General features: G+C 42.3%; 1 protein-coding gene across 1 annotated transcript; it reads right to left on the bottom strand.

Annotated features, from left to right (window-relative positions):
- Positions 1-620: 620 nt before the first annotated feature.
- LOC121866876 (complement C1q-like protein 4) lies at positions 621-5394 on the bottom strand. The gene is made up of 5 exons (XM_042366616.1): positions 5341-5394; positions 3016-3167; positions 1881-1944; positions 1063-1181; positions 621-885 (listed from the first exon to the last, which is right to left on the bottom strand). The coding sequence occupies exons 2-5, from the start codon at positions 3165-3167 to the stop codon at positions 687-689; spliced, it is 534 nt and encodes a 177-aa protein (XP_042222550.1). The 5' UTR covers positions 5341-5394; the 3' UTR covers positions 621-686.
- Between the last annotated feature and the right edge of the window lie 10733 nt (positions 5395-16127).

The following is a 16127-nucleotide window of genomic DNA, read 5'->3' as shown; positions in this document are numbered from 1 at the left end:
ATAACGGGCATTTAGGGCGTGCCCGCCGGACACTGCTCGATCGTGTGGACGGGCCTTTACAAGAGGTGCTTACGCCGAATATATTTAAATTAGTTAAGCATGTTCGAAGATTTGGGTTAGGTCTTTCTGTAATTTCTATGTTCTGGAATTGTATCCTACGCATTATAAACGTGCAGACCAATCCTTGTTATCCAAGCATGTTTAAGTATTTAATAAGCACCGTTAGACGTACATTGTGGTAGTGTACAATCAGTGCGTTTAATATAGCATAGCAGGCATCATTAATACAGAACTTTAAAACAGGACGTGATGGCCGATTTTCCACTTCAGTTTTGAACTCAAGAACACCTGCATTTCTCTTAGTAGACAAAAAGCTTATCCATGTGATTTGCCTACCTATAATTAATTGCACACTTCGACCCTCAAATTTCACTTTTCAATCTGATCTTTTTCAGGTGACTAGCGTGATCATTCCCACCAAAGAATAATCTCATTAGTGCCTTAAAACTTAATTAAAGTTCGACACTACGGAAAATTACATTAGCTTCATTTCATCAATATATTTATCGCCGGTCTACTTCCATACTTAAAAAGAGGTCCCTGAAACAAACGAAGGTTTCTGCTCAAAATTCATTTTAATTGCCCTAGATCTATAAAAAAAATTTTTCCTAGGACAGGGTCATTCATTAAGTGTAAATAAGAAAGCCAGAGAATGTAGTATATGCCTCATTGCCAGGGTGCTCGTAGATAATTCCCTGCTCTAGCTGCAGGGAGACCCTGTCCCCTTGTTCCAAATTCAGGACCGCCGAGTTAGAACCGTGCTCGTAGTCACTCGACTTGCCGTAAGCAGTCACCTGGTACCTGTCATTCAGGTTCAAAGCCATTCTGAAAATTAAAAAACCTCGCTTTAATGAAATTCTCGATCATCCAAAAGGTTAGAGCTGCTAGTTAATTTCAACTACGGTTAATTTTTTAGGCGTGAACATTGGACAAATGTTCCCCTAGTTTAAGAGTCCAAAAATAAATCCAAAATGTTTAAAAAACAAATCGACTAAAACTTACGTAAAATCACTGTTAAAAGCGCTAACAGCGTGGAAGATGAAGAAATAGAAGCCATCGTAAGGAGCCACGAACTCGTTGTTGCGAGTGTCCCAACCCTCGCCTCCGTTTGTCAAGACATCCTGTACAAATCATACATTAAGTAGACTAATCTTGTGGCACTGCTACACCAAAATTAGCCATTTGTTATGAACAAAAAATCTTTCCTTTACCTCAAAGGTGTGAACCGGACTATTACTACCAATAGATAACATGAAGTTCAGATGAATCCGGTAAATCAGATTACTTTTCATACGAGTTTTTACAGCCAAACCCAGCAAATTTTAAGAATGCACAACCGCAAAAATATTTCTTCGTAAAACCTTTTGATGCGCTTTAAAAATCAGACTAGTCCCTTGCTTGAAGAAATCTGGGAAAGTACGAATAAAAATAACAGTCTAGTCTAACTACCAGCGTTGTCCAAATACAACGGTCCACGTTAAAAACCAGCAATTGGGTAAATGTAAACCAAATATGAAAACCTTCCTACAAACCCCAGGGGTACACCATAGCTCCACTTGGTGCTTTAGAGCTATATTACTTCGTAAAATGTTAAGTTTAAGTGTACTATAGAGATAGCAGTTTCGTTAAACTCAGTAGACCACATAGGCGTGAAGGCTCGAAGTGGCCAATGGGGTCGCAGTACTATACTAAGCTGGGACTAGACTACCACCTTCAATTTCCCAACAACAAAGTGAAGTTACCCATGTACACTTGGTTGGAATGGGTCTATAAATAACCTTTAATATCTCTACATCGAGGGGTTAAGATACAACACTCACCTCGAATTGGACGCGAGTACCTGGCCTAGAGTCCGTCCTCGCCTTCCTTACGCTGAACGCTACACTGAGGAAATAAATTTTTTCGTCAAAACCGGTTTGTGTATTCTGTAATCACAAATACCCTCCCACCACACACGATCTACTATGAAAGCGGAGGTGTGAATTATAGTAGCGTTTAGTAGTAAAACTATAAAGCTGATTAGGTGTCCTAAAATTTCCCATCCCCTCAGAAGCAAAAGATTTTATGTATTGCAGAGAAGTCAGTTTTGTTCGATTTACTCAACACTATACATAGGCACCGGAATGGAGCTTTTCATTTGCGTTACCAGGAGAGAACATACCTGCAAAAACACAAAAATACGTAAAATTACCAGCTTTAAAAACCTAAAACACAAAATAACCTACAGTAGACTGTTCCTGCACCATGGAAGACAACACGCCTGCCCTTACCAGTCTTATCTTAGGAGCCAGTCGCCAAATTAAACTTTGTACCAAGACATGTTAACATTTACCCTCATTCTCAAAAATCACTGCATTAAGACCACACACTACTGAAGAATTTAATACAAGGATGAGTAAGCTCATCAGTCATCACAATCAAAATATAATGAAAGTCCACCGACAGATTAATGCATTGAAAAGGAAGCCAACAGTTAACAAGTCACGATTATCCTATTTTTTTTTTAATCCTTTATTAAACCACAGCTCAGCTGCTCTTCGGCTCTTGACGAAGGTACAAAGAATGGTTACTAGAATTTCTTTTTTACCCTTTTGTTAAAAAAACTTTAGGACTATCCACCTTAACAGGGCCATTGTTCCATCCTCAATTCGTGGGGCATTTTAATATTAAACCTAATATTTGTCCAGAACTAGTTATAAACCTTTCGGAATACATTTAGCAAGAGACTTCCCAGTAATATACGTATATAAAAAAAGTGCCCCAACACGAACCAGGCGGTTAAGCAGGTCCAGTAGTTGCTCGTGTATCTCCCACTACAACCCAGATGTTCACTGTGGTGCTCTGAAAACACCACCTTTAGAATCCAAGGATAATTTTCTTCTACATTATAATTATTCTCTGGACTTATTTTACATGTAGTATACCCTCGCCCTCTACCAATAAAGAGAAAGTAACCTTGGATATGTAGGTTCTGGTGGACGACGGAGCCCTGGTGCAGGACGGGGCCTGAATACATCAAGATCTTCCTCCTCGGCAGCCTCATCTTGTGCCCTAACACACAGGGCAGCCAAGACGATCACCAGCAGGACACTTCCCCTATTGTGCATCTGCCAGATAGTACAGTAGTTCCGTATTAATCCATAGCACAAGAAAATCTCGCCTACCGTTAAAAAGTTATGTAATAGTACCTACTTACAACTCAATTTGAATTTGTTATCCCGGTCAACAATACCACACGTGTACTTTTAGGAACGAGATCTGGTTTGCCAGCGAGAGATAAAAACCGGTTAATTTCGATTAAGGACAAAAGGAACCGATATAAAATATCGTTAATTTCGATTACGGATAATTGATGGAAATTTTGAAAACTATTACAAGTTCAGCGTTTCCTTTGCACTTCATATAGTTATTTCTTAGTGTAAAAGGGAAATGTGGTCAACAAGATTAAATTAAAACCTATCCTACGAAGGCGAGGTTTTATAAGCTCCATCATTGTGGGAAGATTTACGGTGCGGCGACCGCGTTACCAGTCATGACCAACCCAAGTACAAAAACTATGGTTGCTAAACAAACCACCACCTTATTTCTTTTACACATTTTAAAAGGAAAATTTACGAAGGTTACCTTAATAAAAAAAGGGAAAGAAACCAAGCACAAATAAACTTGGTAATTTCAAACCGTTCCTAGAACAGTTTGTCCTTCGAGCAGACTACGAATCTTACAATTATATTAAGGACAGAACACGAACCTAGACTACTATAAGTGTCAGGCAGTAACTTTCGTAGTCGAGTTTCAAAACGTTAGGTACTCTTCGGGATTTTCGTACAAACTACTGTATAGAGCAGTTCCACGATGGGGCAAGATAAATTTAAGTTTAATTGGATAGTTCATTACACTTTGGTCCAATGAAACAAACCATTATTGAATTAACTAATTTTAGCAGAAATCGACCAGTGTGTGGCGTTACTCGCGTCTATTCCTGTAAATCACAGCACTGTTATTAGTTCTATTCGCGGGGGAACGTGGAAAATTTAATGGCTGCTACATATTTTTTATAGGGGTTTCCTTGCTCCCGGTCGATTATTATACCCATTTACGAAAATACAGTAAAATCTAATGCAAAGTTATCCAGGAATATTTTTCGATACGAATTAATATGTTCCACTTCAATTACCATTTATGTGGTTTCATTGAAAACGGTGAGCCTCCGTGACCGTGCTGGGTTACGGACCTCAACTGGTTAAACATATACTGTACAGGGAGATAGGGTCAAGCAGCACCCAACAGATTTAAATCTGGGGCTTCTCATAATACTTTCATGTCCGTTAGGCAAGAGCCGGCAATATGGATACGAAATATTACTTACCCTGTACCGGATTGCCGGGTACTGCTAATCAACACATTATGGGACGCTTCCCCAGGCAATTTTATAAATCTTTGGTTTACTAGTTTGCCCCTTTTCCGCCTGGTTGGAATATGACATCAGTGTCTTCCTCCAGTTGCATTTAAAGAAACGCTCCGTTAACTACAGTAAGCTCATGTATCGTTCGATTTAATTTCTTTAGAAAACAAACATGCTCATACCAGATGGAAAACAACATTCACGAAACGTTTATCTCTTCCATACTTCACTTCTAAAGAATTCGGACCTACACCAGTAACGGGATTGAGCAAAACGAATTACAGTATCAAACTTGCCTAACCAAACGTTCGTTTAATTTGGATTTTAAACAGCAAAACGCTTCGATTAGGTTTGGTTGGTTTGATTTACCTGCTATCGATGGTTCAGGACGAAAGTCTACTCGAAAGATCCTTGCGAGCGTTTATTTAAACAAGCTAACCACACAACTAAATCATACTACAGTAAATCTTCAAGATATAGCATTTCTGAAGTTATTTCACACCCTTTAACTACGATATTTAAGACTACGCAATAGAATACGAGTAGTTACCTTATTACGAATGCGGGGTCGATAACAAAAAAATGTTTCATCTGACAGTATTGAAAGAAAAGGAGTCATTACTATCGTCGAGGATCGATACAGTTTGTTCCAACAAAACACCGAAGTGTTAAAAGGAAAATGCATTTTAATATTTGCAGAACAAGAACTTGTTCAATAAAAAAACATCTAACTGCCCCCATCTAAAACCAGGTCGTGAGAAGGTAACCGCTTAATGGATTTTACGGTATAGAGATAATAAGAAATAATTTAACAGACGTATATAACATATTCCCCCAAACACATATAATCCAACAAAAAAGCGAGAAAATGCACTTACCTTGACAGATGGAAGAGAATTCAGCAATGTCGATTATATACAACAAAGTATTCGTTGCAACTGATTTGAGTTTTCTAGGCCGTCTTCGTCGACAACTTGCATGAGAATGAGACGGCCAAGTAATATGAATACAATAGTAATCTTAGGAGATGCGTTAGTAGTTCCCAGCGCCATCTATTGAACTGCGAAGCTATTAGCGGGTGAAAGAGAAAACGCAGGTAAACTACTGCAGGTGTTCCTAACACTCTTCCAAGTGATTATTACCCTCCAGAATCGATCTCTCAAAGGTGTGTGTGTGTGTGTCCTCGAATGTGTTCATCCATGCAATGTGTGTGTGCCTTCCTTTATACCTTTACCATGTGTGGTGTGTGTTGGGGGGGAAGAGGGGGCATCCTACAAGTCAAGTTTCCCTCCAAGTGTGTCTCTCGGGTGTGTCACTCACAAGTGTCTCTTCCAGCTGCCTGTCTCCCAGGTGTATCTCTCACATGTTTTGGTCTTCCAGTTGAATCTCCAAAGAGTGTGTTTACCAGCTTTGTCTTCCCAGGTGTACATCTCACAATGTTTAGTCTCCAAGCTGAGTGTTAAGTAGCTGTGTCTTCTAGGTGTACCGCCAATGTGTGTGTACCATCAGTGTTTTGTTACCCAGGTCTTTGTTGCTCCATATGTTTGTCTCCCAGTAATAACAACCGCTTCTGCTGTCGAGTTATATTCCCTGTGTCCTTTTTTATCCGTTTAATATTCAATATTTTACACTTCTAACCTCACATACATACTGAGCAATAAAATAAAAGTCCACGTGCTAAAAATTTATCCAAAGAGTTGAACATCATTTTCATATTTTTCGTGATAATAGTAATTGCTATTTTCAAATTTAACTCCTGTGTCCCTTCCTGATGAATTTACTGAATACACTAATATACAGTACAGTTGATATAATGATATTTCTCTAATTGTATAGTATCTTAATAGATTTTTTTTTAGTAAATAACTAAAGAAATTATATAAAATCACACCAGTCAAAACACTGAAATCCCTCTATCGGAGAAGATAAAATGGGGGGAAACTAATAGACTAGTTTTTTTCTGTTTTTCGTCTTTTCCTAAGGGAGGAATTTGCTGTTTTATTTATTTGTATTATTTTTTAGAGACTTCTGCCATTGCTCAACCTCCAACGGACTAACTTAATTCTCTCTCAAGTTTAAAATTCAGCCACAAGTTCCAACACTGGTGTACTGTACTGCCAAACCAATAAGTGTCGATATTCCAGGGTCCGATGGTATACAAAACGAGCTAAAACCTCCGACACGCTCATGCATCGGTTAGGTTATGTTGGGTTGGTCTTCGCCGGATGTTTCATACTCTTTCGAACGCCAGGGGTCTCGATACTTGTTTTGATTGGCTTAACATCAAGTTTGTTTTCGTTTCAGCTCTACAAATTGGAAATGAATCCCTCGAACCATAATCTGAAGGGTGGGGCTGAGGGAGGCAAGATATACTACACATGACGAACTGCCATTTGCCACACTCAGTATTACAATGGCTTGACTATACATGTGTGCATATTGTCACTAAACATCGAAATTTAGCAAACGTGTAGACAAGAAAACTGTAGGAAAATATTTGAGTACTGATGCATTTTTTACCAGACATCATACGACACATTTTGAAATTCGGCCATTGATAAAGCTACTAAATATGTAAGTGGTTATACATATGAATGGTAGTAAGCAAAAGGTTCATAAAAAAGACAAAGTAAGTTATAAATATACATCTCATATCTTATACAGTAGTTTTCGATTAAGTTCAATACGACTCCCAAAGCCTGACCAAAACGGTAAAAAAAAGTTACTATCCAGATTACTCGTCAGGTCTGGCAGCATCTCTACATTGCTGGACTTTTTCAGGTAAATTTAATAGCAGTTGGATGGTCCTTTCATGACCATGGGAACTTTTTGAGCCGATGGGGGGGGGGGGGAGTGACTTCAAAGTGTGTGTGTGAATGTGTGTGAATGTGTGTGAAAAGTCGTCGAGGATATTCTGTTCATAGTGTTTACTTGTTTTTTTTTGTTTTTTCTTCTGTGGTATTTCATGGAGAAATGTGGCAAAAAATGTCAGGCAGGAAGACAAAAATCAATGTATATCAGAAAAATAAATCATGAAGACTATTCCACGGATTTTCTTCTTTCATATCATCTGGAAATTTCGATAAAACCAATATGAGTTTATATTATGTTTTTTTTTTTTTTACGGGGATTAGACCACCCGGGCACAGGTCACTGACCCACACCAGGGCCTGGGGGATGAAAATATTATAATAATAATAATAATAATAATAATAATAATAATAATAACAACTCTTATTATTATTCAAATAATTCATAAAAATAAATAACAAAATACCTGTACTAAAAATAATAATAATAACCATAAATAAATAAAAAAATCGAAAAAATAAATCAAGTATGAGAACCGATATACATTATGTATGTTGTATTGTCAAAGTAAGAGAAGCAATTGAGACCCTGAAATTGTGTGTAAATGAGGCAGAAAGTCAGATCAGCAACCTGGGACTTGGTCACAATTTTTGTGATGTCATATGGCAGCAGGGTCTACCATTAGACAACACATTATGCTTCCAATATCTTCTAATTATATTCAACTGATAATCGTAATGACAAAGCAGTAGATTTAATTAAGATGATCTTCGATGTTGAAACGTTCGAGAACAGGTTTTTGGGCAATATTTACTTTGCCGTTACCATATATGAATCTGTGAATCTTGTATCCTCTAAAGAAATTGGTGAATAACCTCTTTTCGTGCATCTTTGGTGTCTCGCAAACATGGATTACAAGTCCTTTACTACCATACACCTTCATCAAGGTTAATGCAAAAAATATCACGCAAAAAGTGATAGCGTCTTGGTGGGGTCCTAGTCCCGAGACCTACATTACTGGCTGATAACCATCCTCACACCACCGCCACCATCCACAAATTGCTTTTAGACACCACAACCATATCAAGCTCATACGACCTTGTACTAATCACGACATTAACAGCCCTATTCCAAGTTGCATGTAAAAGTTGTATGTACAGTATGTACAACTTAAGTTTATAAACCGATAATTATTATTACTGTTAACGCTCATAGGAGCGTTATTGGTTTGTGCAGGATAATAAGACCCTTGTCGTTGACCTGATGAGTATAATTCGGTCAAAACCTGTTAAAGAACAATTCACATATAACAAATGCTGATATATCAGGACACAGTTTGAATAGTACGATCAATATACAGTACATAACCTATTAACATCTTAAATATAACTCACATGTTACAACTGCTGATACATCAGAACACAGTTTGTATAATATGATCAATATACAATACATAAATACACTTATTAAAGTTATTTAAAGTTCTTAGAGGATTTAATAGTTCACAATCACACTCACGTTTTGGGGTCTAGGGCTTGACCAACGAGAACAAATATAATATCCTCCTGGTAGCTGTTGTCTCTACAGTAGAAGGCGATAGACTGTCCCTCCGACAGTCACACAGCTGCAACCAGCGTGGCCGACGCCCCCATTTAAACACCTCAGCAAAGTTCGTTGTCAACACTCTGTCTCTCCTCTCATCCTCTATCTCTCTTGTCTAGTTTATCTTACTGTGGCTATCCCTCTCTTTATCTCTCTCTTCTAGTTTATCTTACTTTGACGGTAACACTCCCCCTGTCGGGCTTCGCATGAAATCACGGCATATTATTAGATTCACTCCCCGACCCCTTCCAACAGGCAGAGTCTCGTCGCTGGGCGTATTAACACTGAGTCCTTTGTCTTCACTTTAACACTTCGCACCAGGCCATCTTTCCTCGGTAGAGACTCCAGCACTCTCCCTAGCATCCACTGACTCCTGGGGAGGGGTTGTCCAGAGATGATCACAATATCCCCAGCGTGGAGATTACGGCGAGTTTTAAAGAACTTTTGTCGCTGACTTAATGTTTGGAGATATTCTTTTACCCACCTTTTCCAAAATTGGTCCGCAATGAATTGGGCATGCTTCCGTCTTCGTCGGTACGCTTCTGCCATGGACCGATCGCCTCCGGTGAACAGTGTCTCCGGGGTTCATCGGTAATATGTGAAGTGGCGTTAATGCTTCTAGATGCTTTGGGTCGTCAGACACTTGGGTGATGGGCCTTCTGTTGATGATCTCTTCTACGGCGCAGAACACAGTGTTGAGGCGCTCATCGTCTAGTGTCTGGGTGCCCACTACTCCCTGGAGGACCTTCCTTACAGTGCGGATTTGTCTCTCCCACACTCCTCCCATGTGAGAGGCTGTCGGGGGATTGAACTGCCATTCTATCTGTTTCTGTAGAAGGGCACTCCCGACCTTGTCACTGTTGTTCCAGCCGCTCACCGCCTCTCGTAACTCTCGGCTAGCTCCAATCATGTTGGTTCCCCTGTCAGACCGAATACGCTTGGGAGGTCCCCTACGGCAGGTGAATCTTGTCAGGGCATTGACGAACGAGTCGATGTCTAGTGAGGTGAGGACTTCTAGGTGTATGGCTCTGGTGGTCAGGCAGGTGAATAAGCATACCCATCTCTTCGCCCGGGCTCGTCCTTGTTTAACCAAAAAGGGACCGAAGCAATCAATTCTAGTGTGGGTGAACGGCTGGCCTCCTGGGCGCACTCGATCTTCTGGCAGGTCGGCTTGGCGTTGGTGGGTAGGCGTTCAGTTGCTTCTCCGACTAGTCACACACGTCCGTATTGTGCGGTCGAGTAATTTGCGGCACTTAGGTATCCAGTACATCTCACGTATTATGGCAAGAGTGTGTTCTCGTCTTGAGTGTCCAGCTCTAGTCGATTGTACCTCTCTCACGTGATCCTTTTGTCCCTTGGCTACAGTATGGGATTCTCCTGGTCTGGGTGGAGAGCGGCATGTTTCAGTCGGCCACCTACTCTGATCAAACCGTCCGTGTCTAGATGAGGTTCCAGCCGACTTATGTCGCTACCTCTCACGGGTTGTCCCTGTTGTAACATTCCTAGCTCTCGAGGGAATCCTTTCCTTTGCATAAATCTTAAGATGGCTAATTTCGCCTCTTCCAATTCGCTGACCTGGAGCCGATTTTCTCAGTGATGTTTGTTCTTTCGCTTCCCAAGCCACCATTCTATAAACCTTCTAATCCACGCTACGCTCTTCAGAAGTCGGTGCCTCGATGAGTACCTGGCCCATAGCTTATCGAGGATACCCTCCCCCTGGTCAACGTTCATCGTCAGCACCGTGGTTTCCTTCTTCACCTCTGGGTCTCCGTTTGTGAGGTCTGGAATCCTCAATGGACTCTTTGGCCAATTGTCTTCTTCCAACAAGAGGAAAGCAGGTCTCCGAATCCACCTGCCCTCCTCGTTGAGCTCTGCTCCATGTAGTCCACGACTAACGTCGTCGGCCGGGTTCAGTGCCGACGTCACGTGGCGCCATTGTTCCACATTGGAGTCCTCGTGTATCGTTGCCACTCGATTGGCCACGAAGAAATGGAAGCGTTTTTCGGTGTTTCATATGTATTGAAGGACTACCGTACTGTCTGTCCAGAACACTGATCTGTCTATACTATGTAATTCAAGCTCTCGTCGTAGTTGTTTGCCTGCCTTAGCAGCCAGTACTGCCGCGCAGAGCTCAAGTCGAGGTAGAGTCTGCTGTTTCAGAAGGGTTAGCTTGGCCTTGCCACACACGAAGGAGATATGGTGAGTTCCATCTTCACACGTGGTCCTCAGATACGATACAGCTCCATATGCTAGTTGGGAGGCGTCGCAGAAGTGGTGTAGTTGCACGGCAGCCACTGGATTCGCATCCTCGGGTCGGTAGCACCGTGGAACGTGAACCCGTGATAGGTGTGGAAGTTCATCCAGCCATCTTTGCCATGCCACCCTGTTCTGTTCAGTCATTCGCTCATCCCACCCAACACCTCGTCTACACTCATCTTGGAATATGATTTTGGCTCTTATGACACTCGGAGCGATGAGTCCCAGTGGGTCATATATGGAGCTGACCATACTCAGAAGGCCTCGTTTCGTCTCCGGTTTCTTATGGATCTGGACCCGGACCGCTAGTTCGTCCTTTTCCAGGTCCCACAAGTCCCAACGCTCTTTCAGTGGGGAGCCTGTCATCTTTCAAAATTACTTCCTTTACTCCCACGGCTTTCTCTGTCCGTGGAATTGTCTTGAGGACTTCCTTGTGATTACAGACCCACTTCGTAAGTCTGAATCCGCCCTTTTTCATCAGCTGTCTCAGCCGATGGGTAATTATCGTTGCCTTCCCCGGCGAATCTACTGAGAGAAGCAAATCGTCGACGTAGAAGTTACGATTCGCTTTCTTGATATCGTCATGGAGACTTTCCCCATAATCTTGGAATGTTCGTTGTAGCGCAGACCCAGCACACGAAGGACTCCACACACCTCCAAAGAGATGTATTGTCATTCGGTAAATGGTGGGGGCCCCTGACAGCTGGTCGTCCGTCCACCATAAGAATCGTAGGACATTTTGATGTTCGGGTACTACTCGAACTTGGTGGAACATTGCCTCGATATCAGCCATGAGTGCCACCTTTCCTTGTCTGAATCTGATGAGGACTCCCATCAATTTGTTGTTAAGGTCTGGCCCTTGCATCACCTGGCTGTTCAACGACATCGATCCCTATCCTGCTGCACAATCAAACACGATTCTCACCTTTTCTGGCTTGTTGGGATTCAACACAGGGTGGTGTGGGAGATGCCAGGTCTTCCCGGTTGCAACACTGAGTTCTTGACGTGGGACTCGCTCAGCATGTCCCTCGTGGTTTAGATGTCTCATCTCTTCCTTATACCTCTGAGAGAGCCCTGGGTTCTTCAGGAGGCGTTTTCTCAATCCTGCCAATCGCTACTCGGCAAGTTTCTTATTGTCTGGAAGTCCCGGTTCTTCATGGCGAAACGGGATGGGAAGTTGGTAGTGTCCGTCCACTTCAGTAATTGACCTTGACCATTGCGTCAGGACTCTCTTGTCTTCGACAGAGACGGGATCATCGTTACTGTAGGCGGAGTCACATTCCTAGAAGTGTCTGACTTGTTTTTTTCAGAATTGTCTCCGAATTCAGTGTTGCTATTCTGACAAAGTGGTTGATCACGGCATAATCACGGCTCACCACTCCAAGCAGTCCATTTATAGTCCAACCTAGAAGGGTGCGTGTTGCAAACGGCTCTCCGTCCATCCCGGTCCTTACTTCTAATGGTGCTAGTGCTTGTGGTACGTCTAGACCTATCAGGAGATCCACTCTTTTCGGTGCTTTTGCGTAGCGCAGTACCTCGGTGTTCCCACATGGTGACTTCTTGGGTGTCTGCGACCTACGCTTTCAGAGAAGACGGTAGATTCTCAACAACAATGACCTTGGGGATAGTGATGCATCGGCTCTTTCTCACTCCTACGCTAGCCACTTTCACACTGATCTCTTCAGTGTTTACACTATTTCTTTCTTTCATGATCGTGCCAATGGAGAGGAAAACTGGCCTTCCCTTTGCCTGCAGCCGGTTAGCTAGACTACGTGTGCAATGTGATCTGTTGCTGCCTGAATCCAAGAGAGCTCCGGTGACCACTGCTCTTTTCGCCTCTTGGTTCTTTTCCTCCACCCTGACTTTCACTATTGGAAGTGCGACTCTGCTGGACCCTTGTAGTCACAACTCGCATTCGTTGGGTTCTTCACGTCGATCATCAATTCCGTTGTTGGTTATGTGGTGAGATGTAATCCTAAACAAGGTTCTTCAAACTCCAGAGCACGAGCAGTAGATATATTCCATAAGTAGTACAAGACTTGGCAGGATAACCAACAGATACAGAAGCAGGAGCAAGCACAAAGGACTCCGTGTCGTAGCCAGGCCGAAGCAGATCTGAGAGAATTTAGCTAGCTAGGCAGGGAGAGTTGCTAGACATTACTAGACAATAAATGAGATCTTCTAGTTACTTGACAAGCGCGGTACAGACATAGTACATCGGGACATAGTAAGTAGACATAGGCATTAGACATAAGCATAGATATCAGACATGCTATAATAATATATAGTAATACAGACATGTGAATAAATGGTACAATGAATGGTAACAGAGTCTTGCCGTCAGGCGTGTTCACATATCTTGGTATTTCCATATCTATACAGGTTATAGTTTCCCTGACCCATTTATGCGGATTTCTTTTCCCCCTGGTGCTTACCGGCTTCGACTTTCCATGATTTAGCTCCACTAGTTATCGATTCCGGTGGTGGCATAATGGCCTTAAGTTGACTCATTCTAGGTCGCTTGTGGTCAGGTGCTATGTCTATTTGGTAGGCGCCCCCTGTGGTTGCTCTCTTCACCCTTTGGAAGCTAGTCTGGTGTTCTCCTTTTTCAACTTCGCCCCGATGCACCTTGCCACTACTCGTCAGAACTCCCGTGAAGTGCAGGAGCCTCGAGTGTACTCCAGAGCAGCCATCTATACCACATACCATCTTCTGGCTGCACTCTGTTATCCGGTGATTACGACCCAGGCAGGTGAAGCAGCGACGTTCTTCCCTTTCGAGAGAAGTTTGCTTTCCTGTGGACATGCTGAGGAATGTCCGGCACATGTGAAGAAGGTGATCTCCGTGGCATAACGAGCAGCGCTCATCGTCCATTTCTCTGGGTGTCTTTATTCCTGATGTCACCTGACCCACAAGTTTCTTTCGAGGAGGATTGACGTGAGTCTGCATAAATTATACTTGGTTCTTCCTGTCCATGTCCATTTGGGGCCTCCTCCGCCTTGTCTACCATATCCACTGTGAATTCCAATATCCACTTGATCCCAGGAGGCTTCGCCCACTTCCCTTTGTATTTATGCGCCTTATCCTCATAGTCGTCCTTTATCTTTCCCTTGAATCTCTCAGCTAACGTGCTTATTTATTCATACGTGTCAATCTGACCTAGTTCTCCCAAGACCTTCAAGTTCCTTACGCAATTCCCCAGTTCGTCTGAGAACTGTTGGAGGCCCTTTGAGTCACTTAGTCTCACAGTTGGACTTCACAGGGCCTTCTTTATTAGCTGGCAAACGTAAGTGTGCTTTTTGCCGTGACGTTTCTCTAATACAGTGGTTCTCAACCTTGTTTGCCCCATGCACCCCTTTCACCATATGTCAGAATGTCATTCCCCCCTCCTTTCCAAGATTGTCTGCCTCAAAAAGTGCATTCCAAATAATATGCATATAATACTGAAAATCCTTTATTTTTTCCATATTAGTACATATACATTTACAATTTCACATGGATTATTTTTATAGTGGAGTTTTACAAATTAAATGCCAATTTAAAATGTTGATGGATTTATAAAACTTGAATAAAAGTAAAATAGTTTTGTTTATATTTATAATGAATTACTTAACAGACCAAACTGAAGCATAATGCAATAAAGAAAAAGTTCAATAGAATATCAGGATATTGTAAATTTGTAATTAATTCTATTCAGATGAAGATTACAGTCAATGAGAAACCTGTGATTGTTTTTTCTTCGCCAATTCTGGGATACGCGGAGGAGTGCTTGAAAGGGCACAACGCAGGTCATTTTCTACCTCTAATCTACTACGTTGCTTCGTTTTAATTTGCAACAGAGTTGAAAAGCCTGACTCACAAAGATATGTCAACACAAACGGAAGCAATGCACGGATAGCTCTTTCTGCCACTTTTGGATAGGAATCGCACATCAAGGGCCAAAATTCTGTGATTGATTTCTCATTGAACATATCTCTTGCTCCCGAATCAGTTTTCCCCCCCCTGAAAACCTGAATTCCCCCCCCTGGGGGGAATTCCCCCCTGGTTGAGAACCCCTGCTCTAATATGTCCAAAGCTTCCTTGTACCCCGCTTTGGGATCTTGAATTTGCAGGCATCCCCGCAAAGCGTCCTTAGCGGGCCGGGCGTAGGCAACGAGAAGTGTCTCTAATTTCAAAACATCAGGTATCTGCGCCATCCCAACGTGTCGCTGGAAGACTCACTTGAACTCCCAGTATTCACTACAAGTTCCTCCGCTGAACTTCGGCGTCGGCCTTTGGGAGAACCTCATATTCTCTAACAGTTCTCTCACCCAAACCTCGGACCTTCGCACGAGTGATGTCACACTAACACGGCCACAGTGATGTCACACACAAGCGACTATGTCACACTAACACGACCACAGAGACCCACAATCTATGTAGGGACTCGTTACACAACTGATGTCACAAACACTACTGCGGCGCCCTTACTTATACAACGTTACTTAGCTTGTCACAACCTTCGTTGTTATTTCCTATTTACACACACACATACACCAGTATCAGCTACTACTTAAACTTGGCGACCTAGTCTGTCTGTACGTTTTGATCACTAACTCTCCCGCGTTCCTTCCCGAACAATTTTGGCACCGAGACCAGTCATTCTGACACTAATTTCTCGTGGTAGCTGGTGTGGCTAACCACAATGAACACTAACACTCGCGCGCGATCCTCCGAACAATATTGACACGACGTCCAGTCCTTCTGAATTCAGATCCCCTTCCTTTCGCTGCCTGCTCTGACACGATTTTCAGTTGACTGTTAACGCTCATAGGAGCGTTATTGGTTTGTGCTGGATAATAAGACCCTTGTCGTTGACGCGATGAGTATAATTCGGTCAAAACCTGTTAAAGAACAATTCACATATAACCAATGCTGATATATCAGGACACAGTTTGAATAGTACGATCAATATACAGTACATAACCTATTAACATCTTAAATATAACTCACATGT

This window comes from Homarus americanus, unplaced genomic scaffold (assembly GCF_018991925.1).
Source record: "Homarus americanus isolate GMGI-L3 unplaced genomic scaffold, GMGI_Hamer_2.0 scaffold50224, whole genome shotgun sequence".
Classification (NCBI taxonomy): Eukaryota; Metazoa; Arthropoda; class Malacostraca; order Decapoda; family Nephropidae; genus Homarus; species Homarus americanus.
This window is presented reverse-complemented; position numbering and strand designations above follow the sequence as displayed.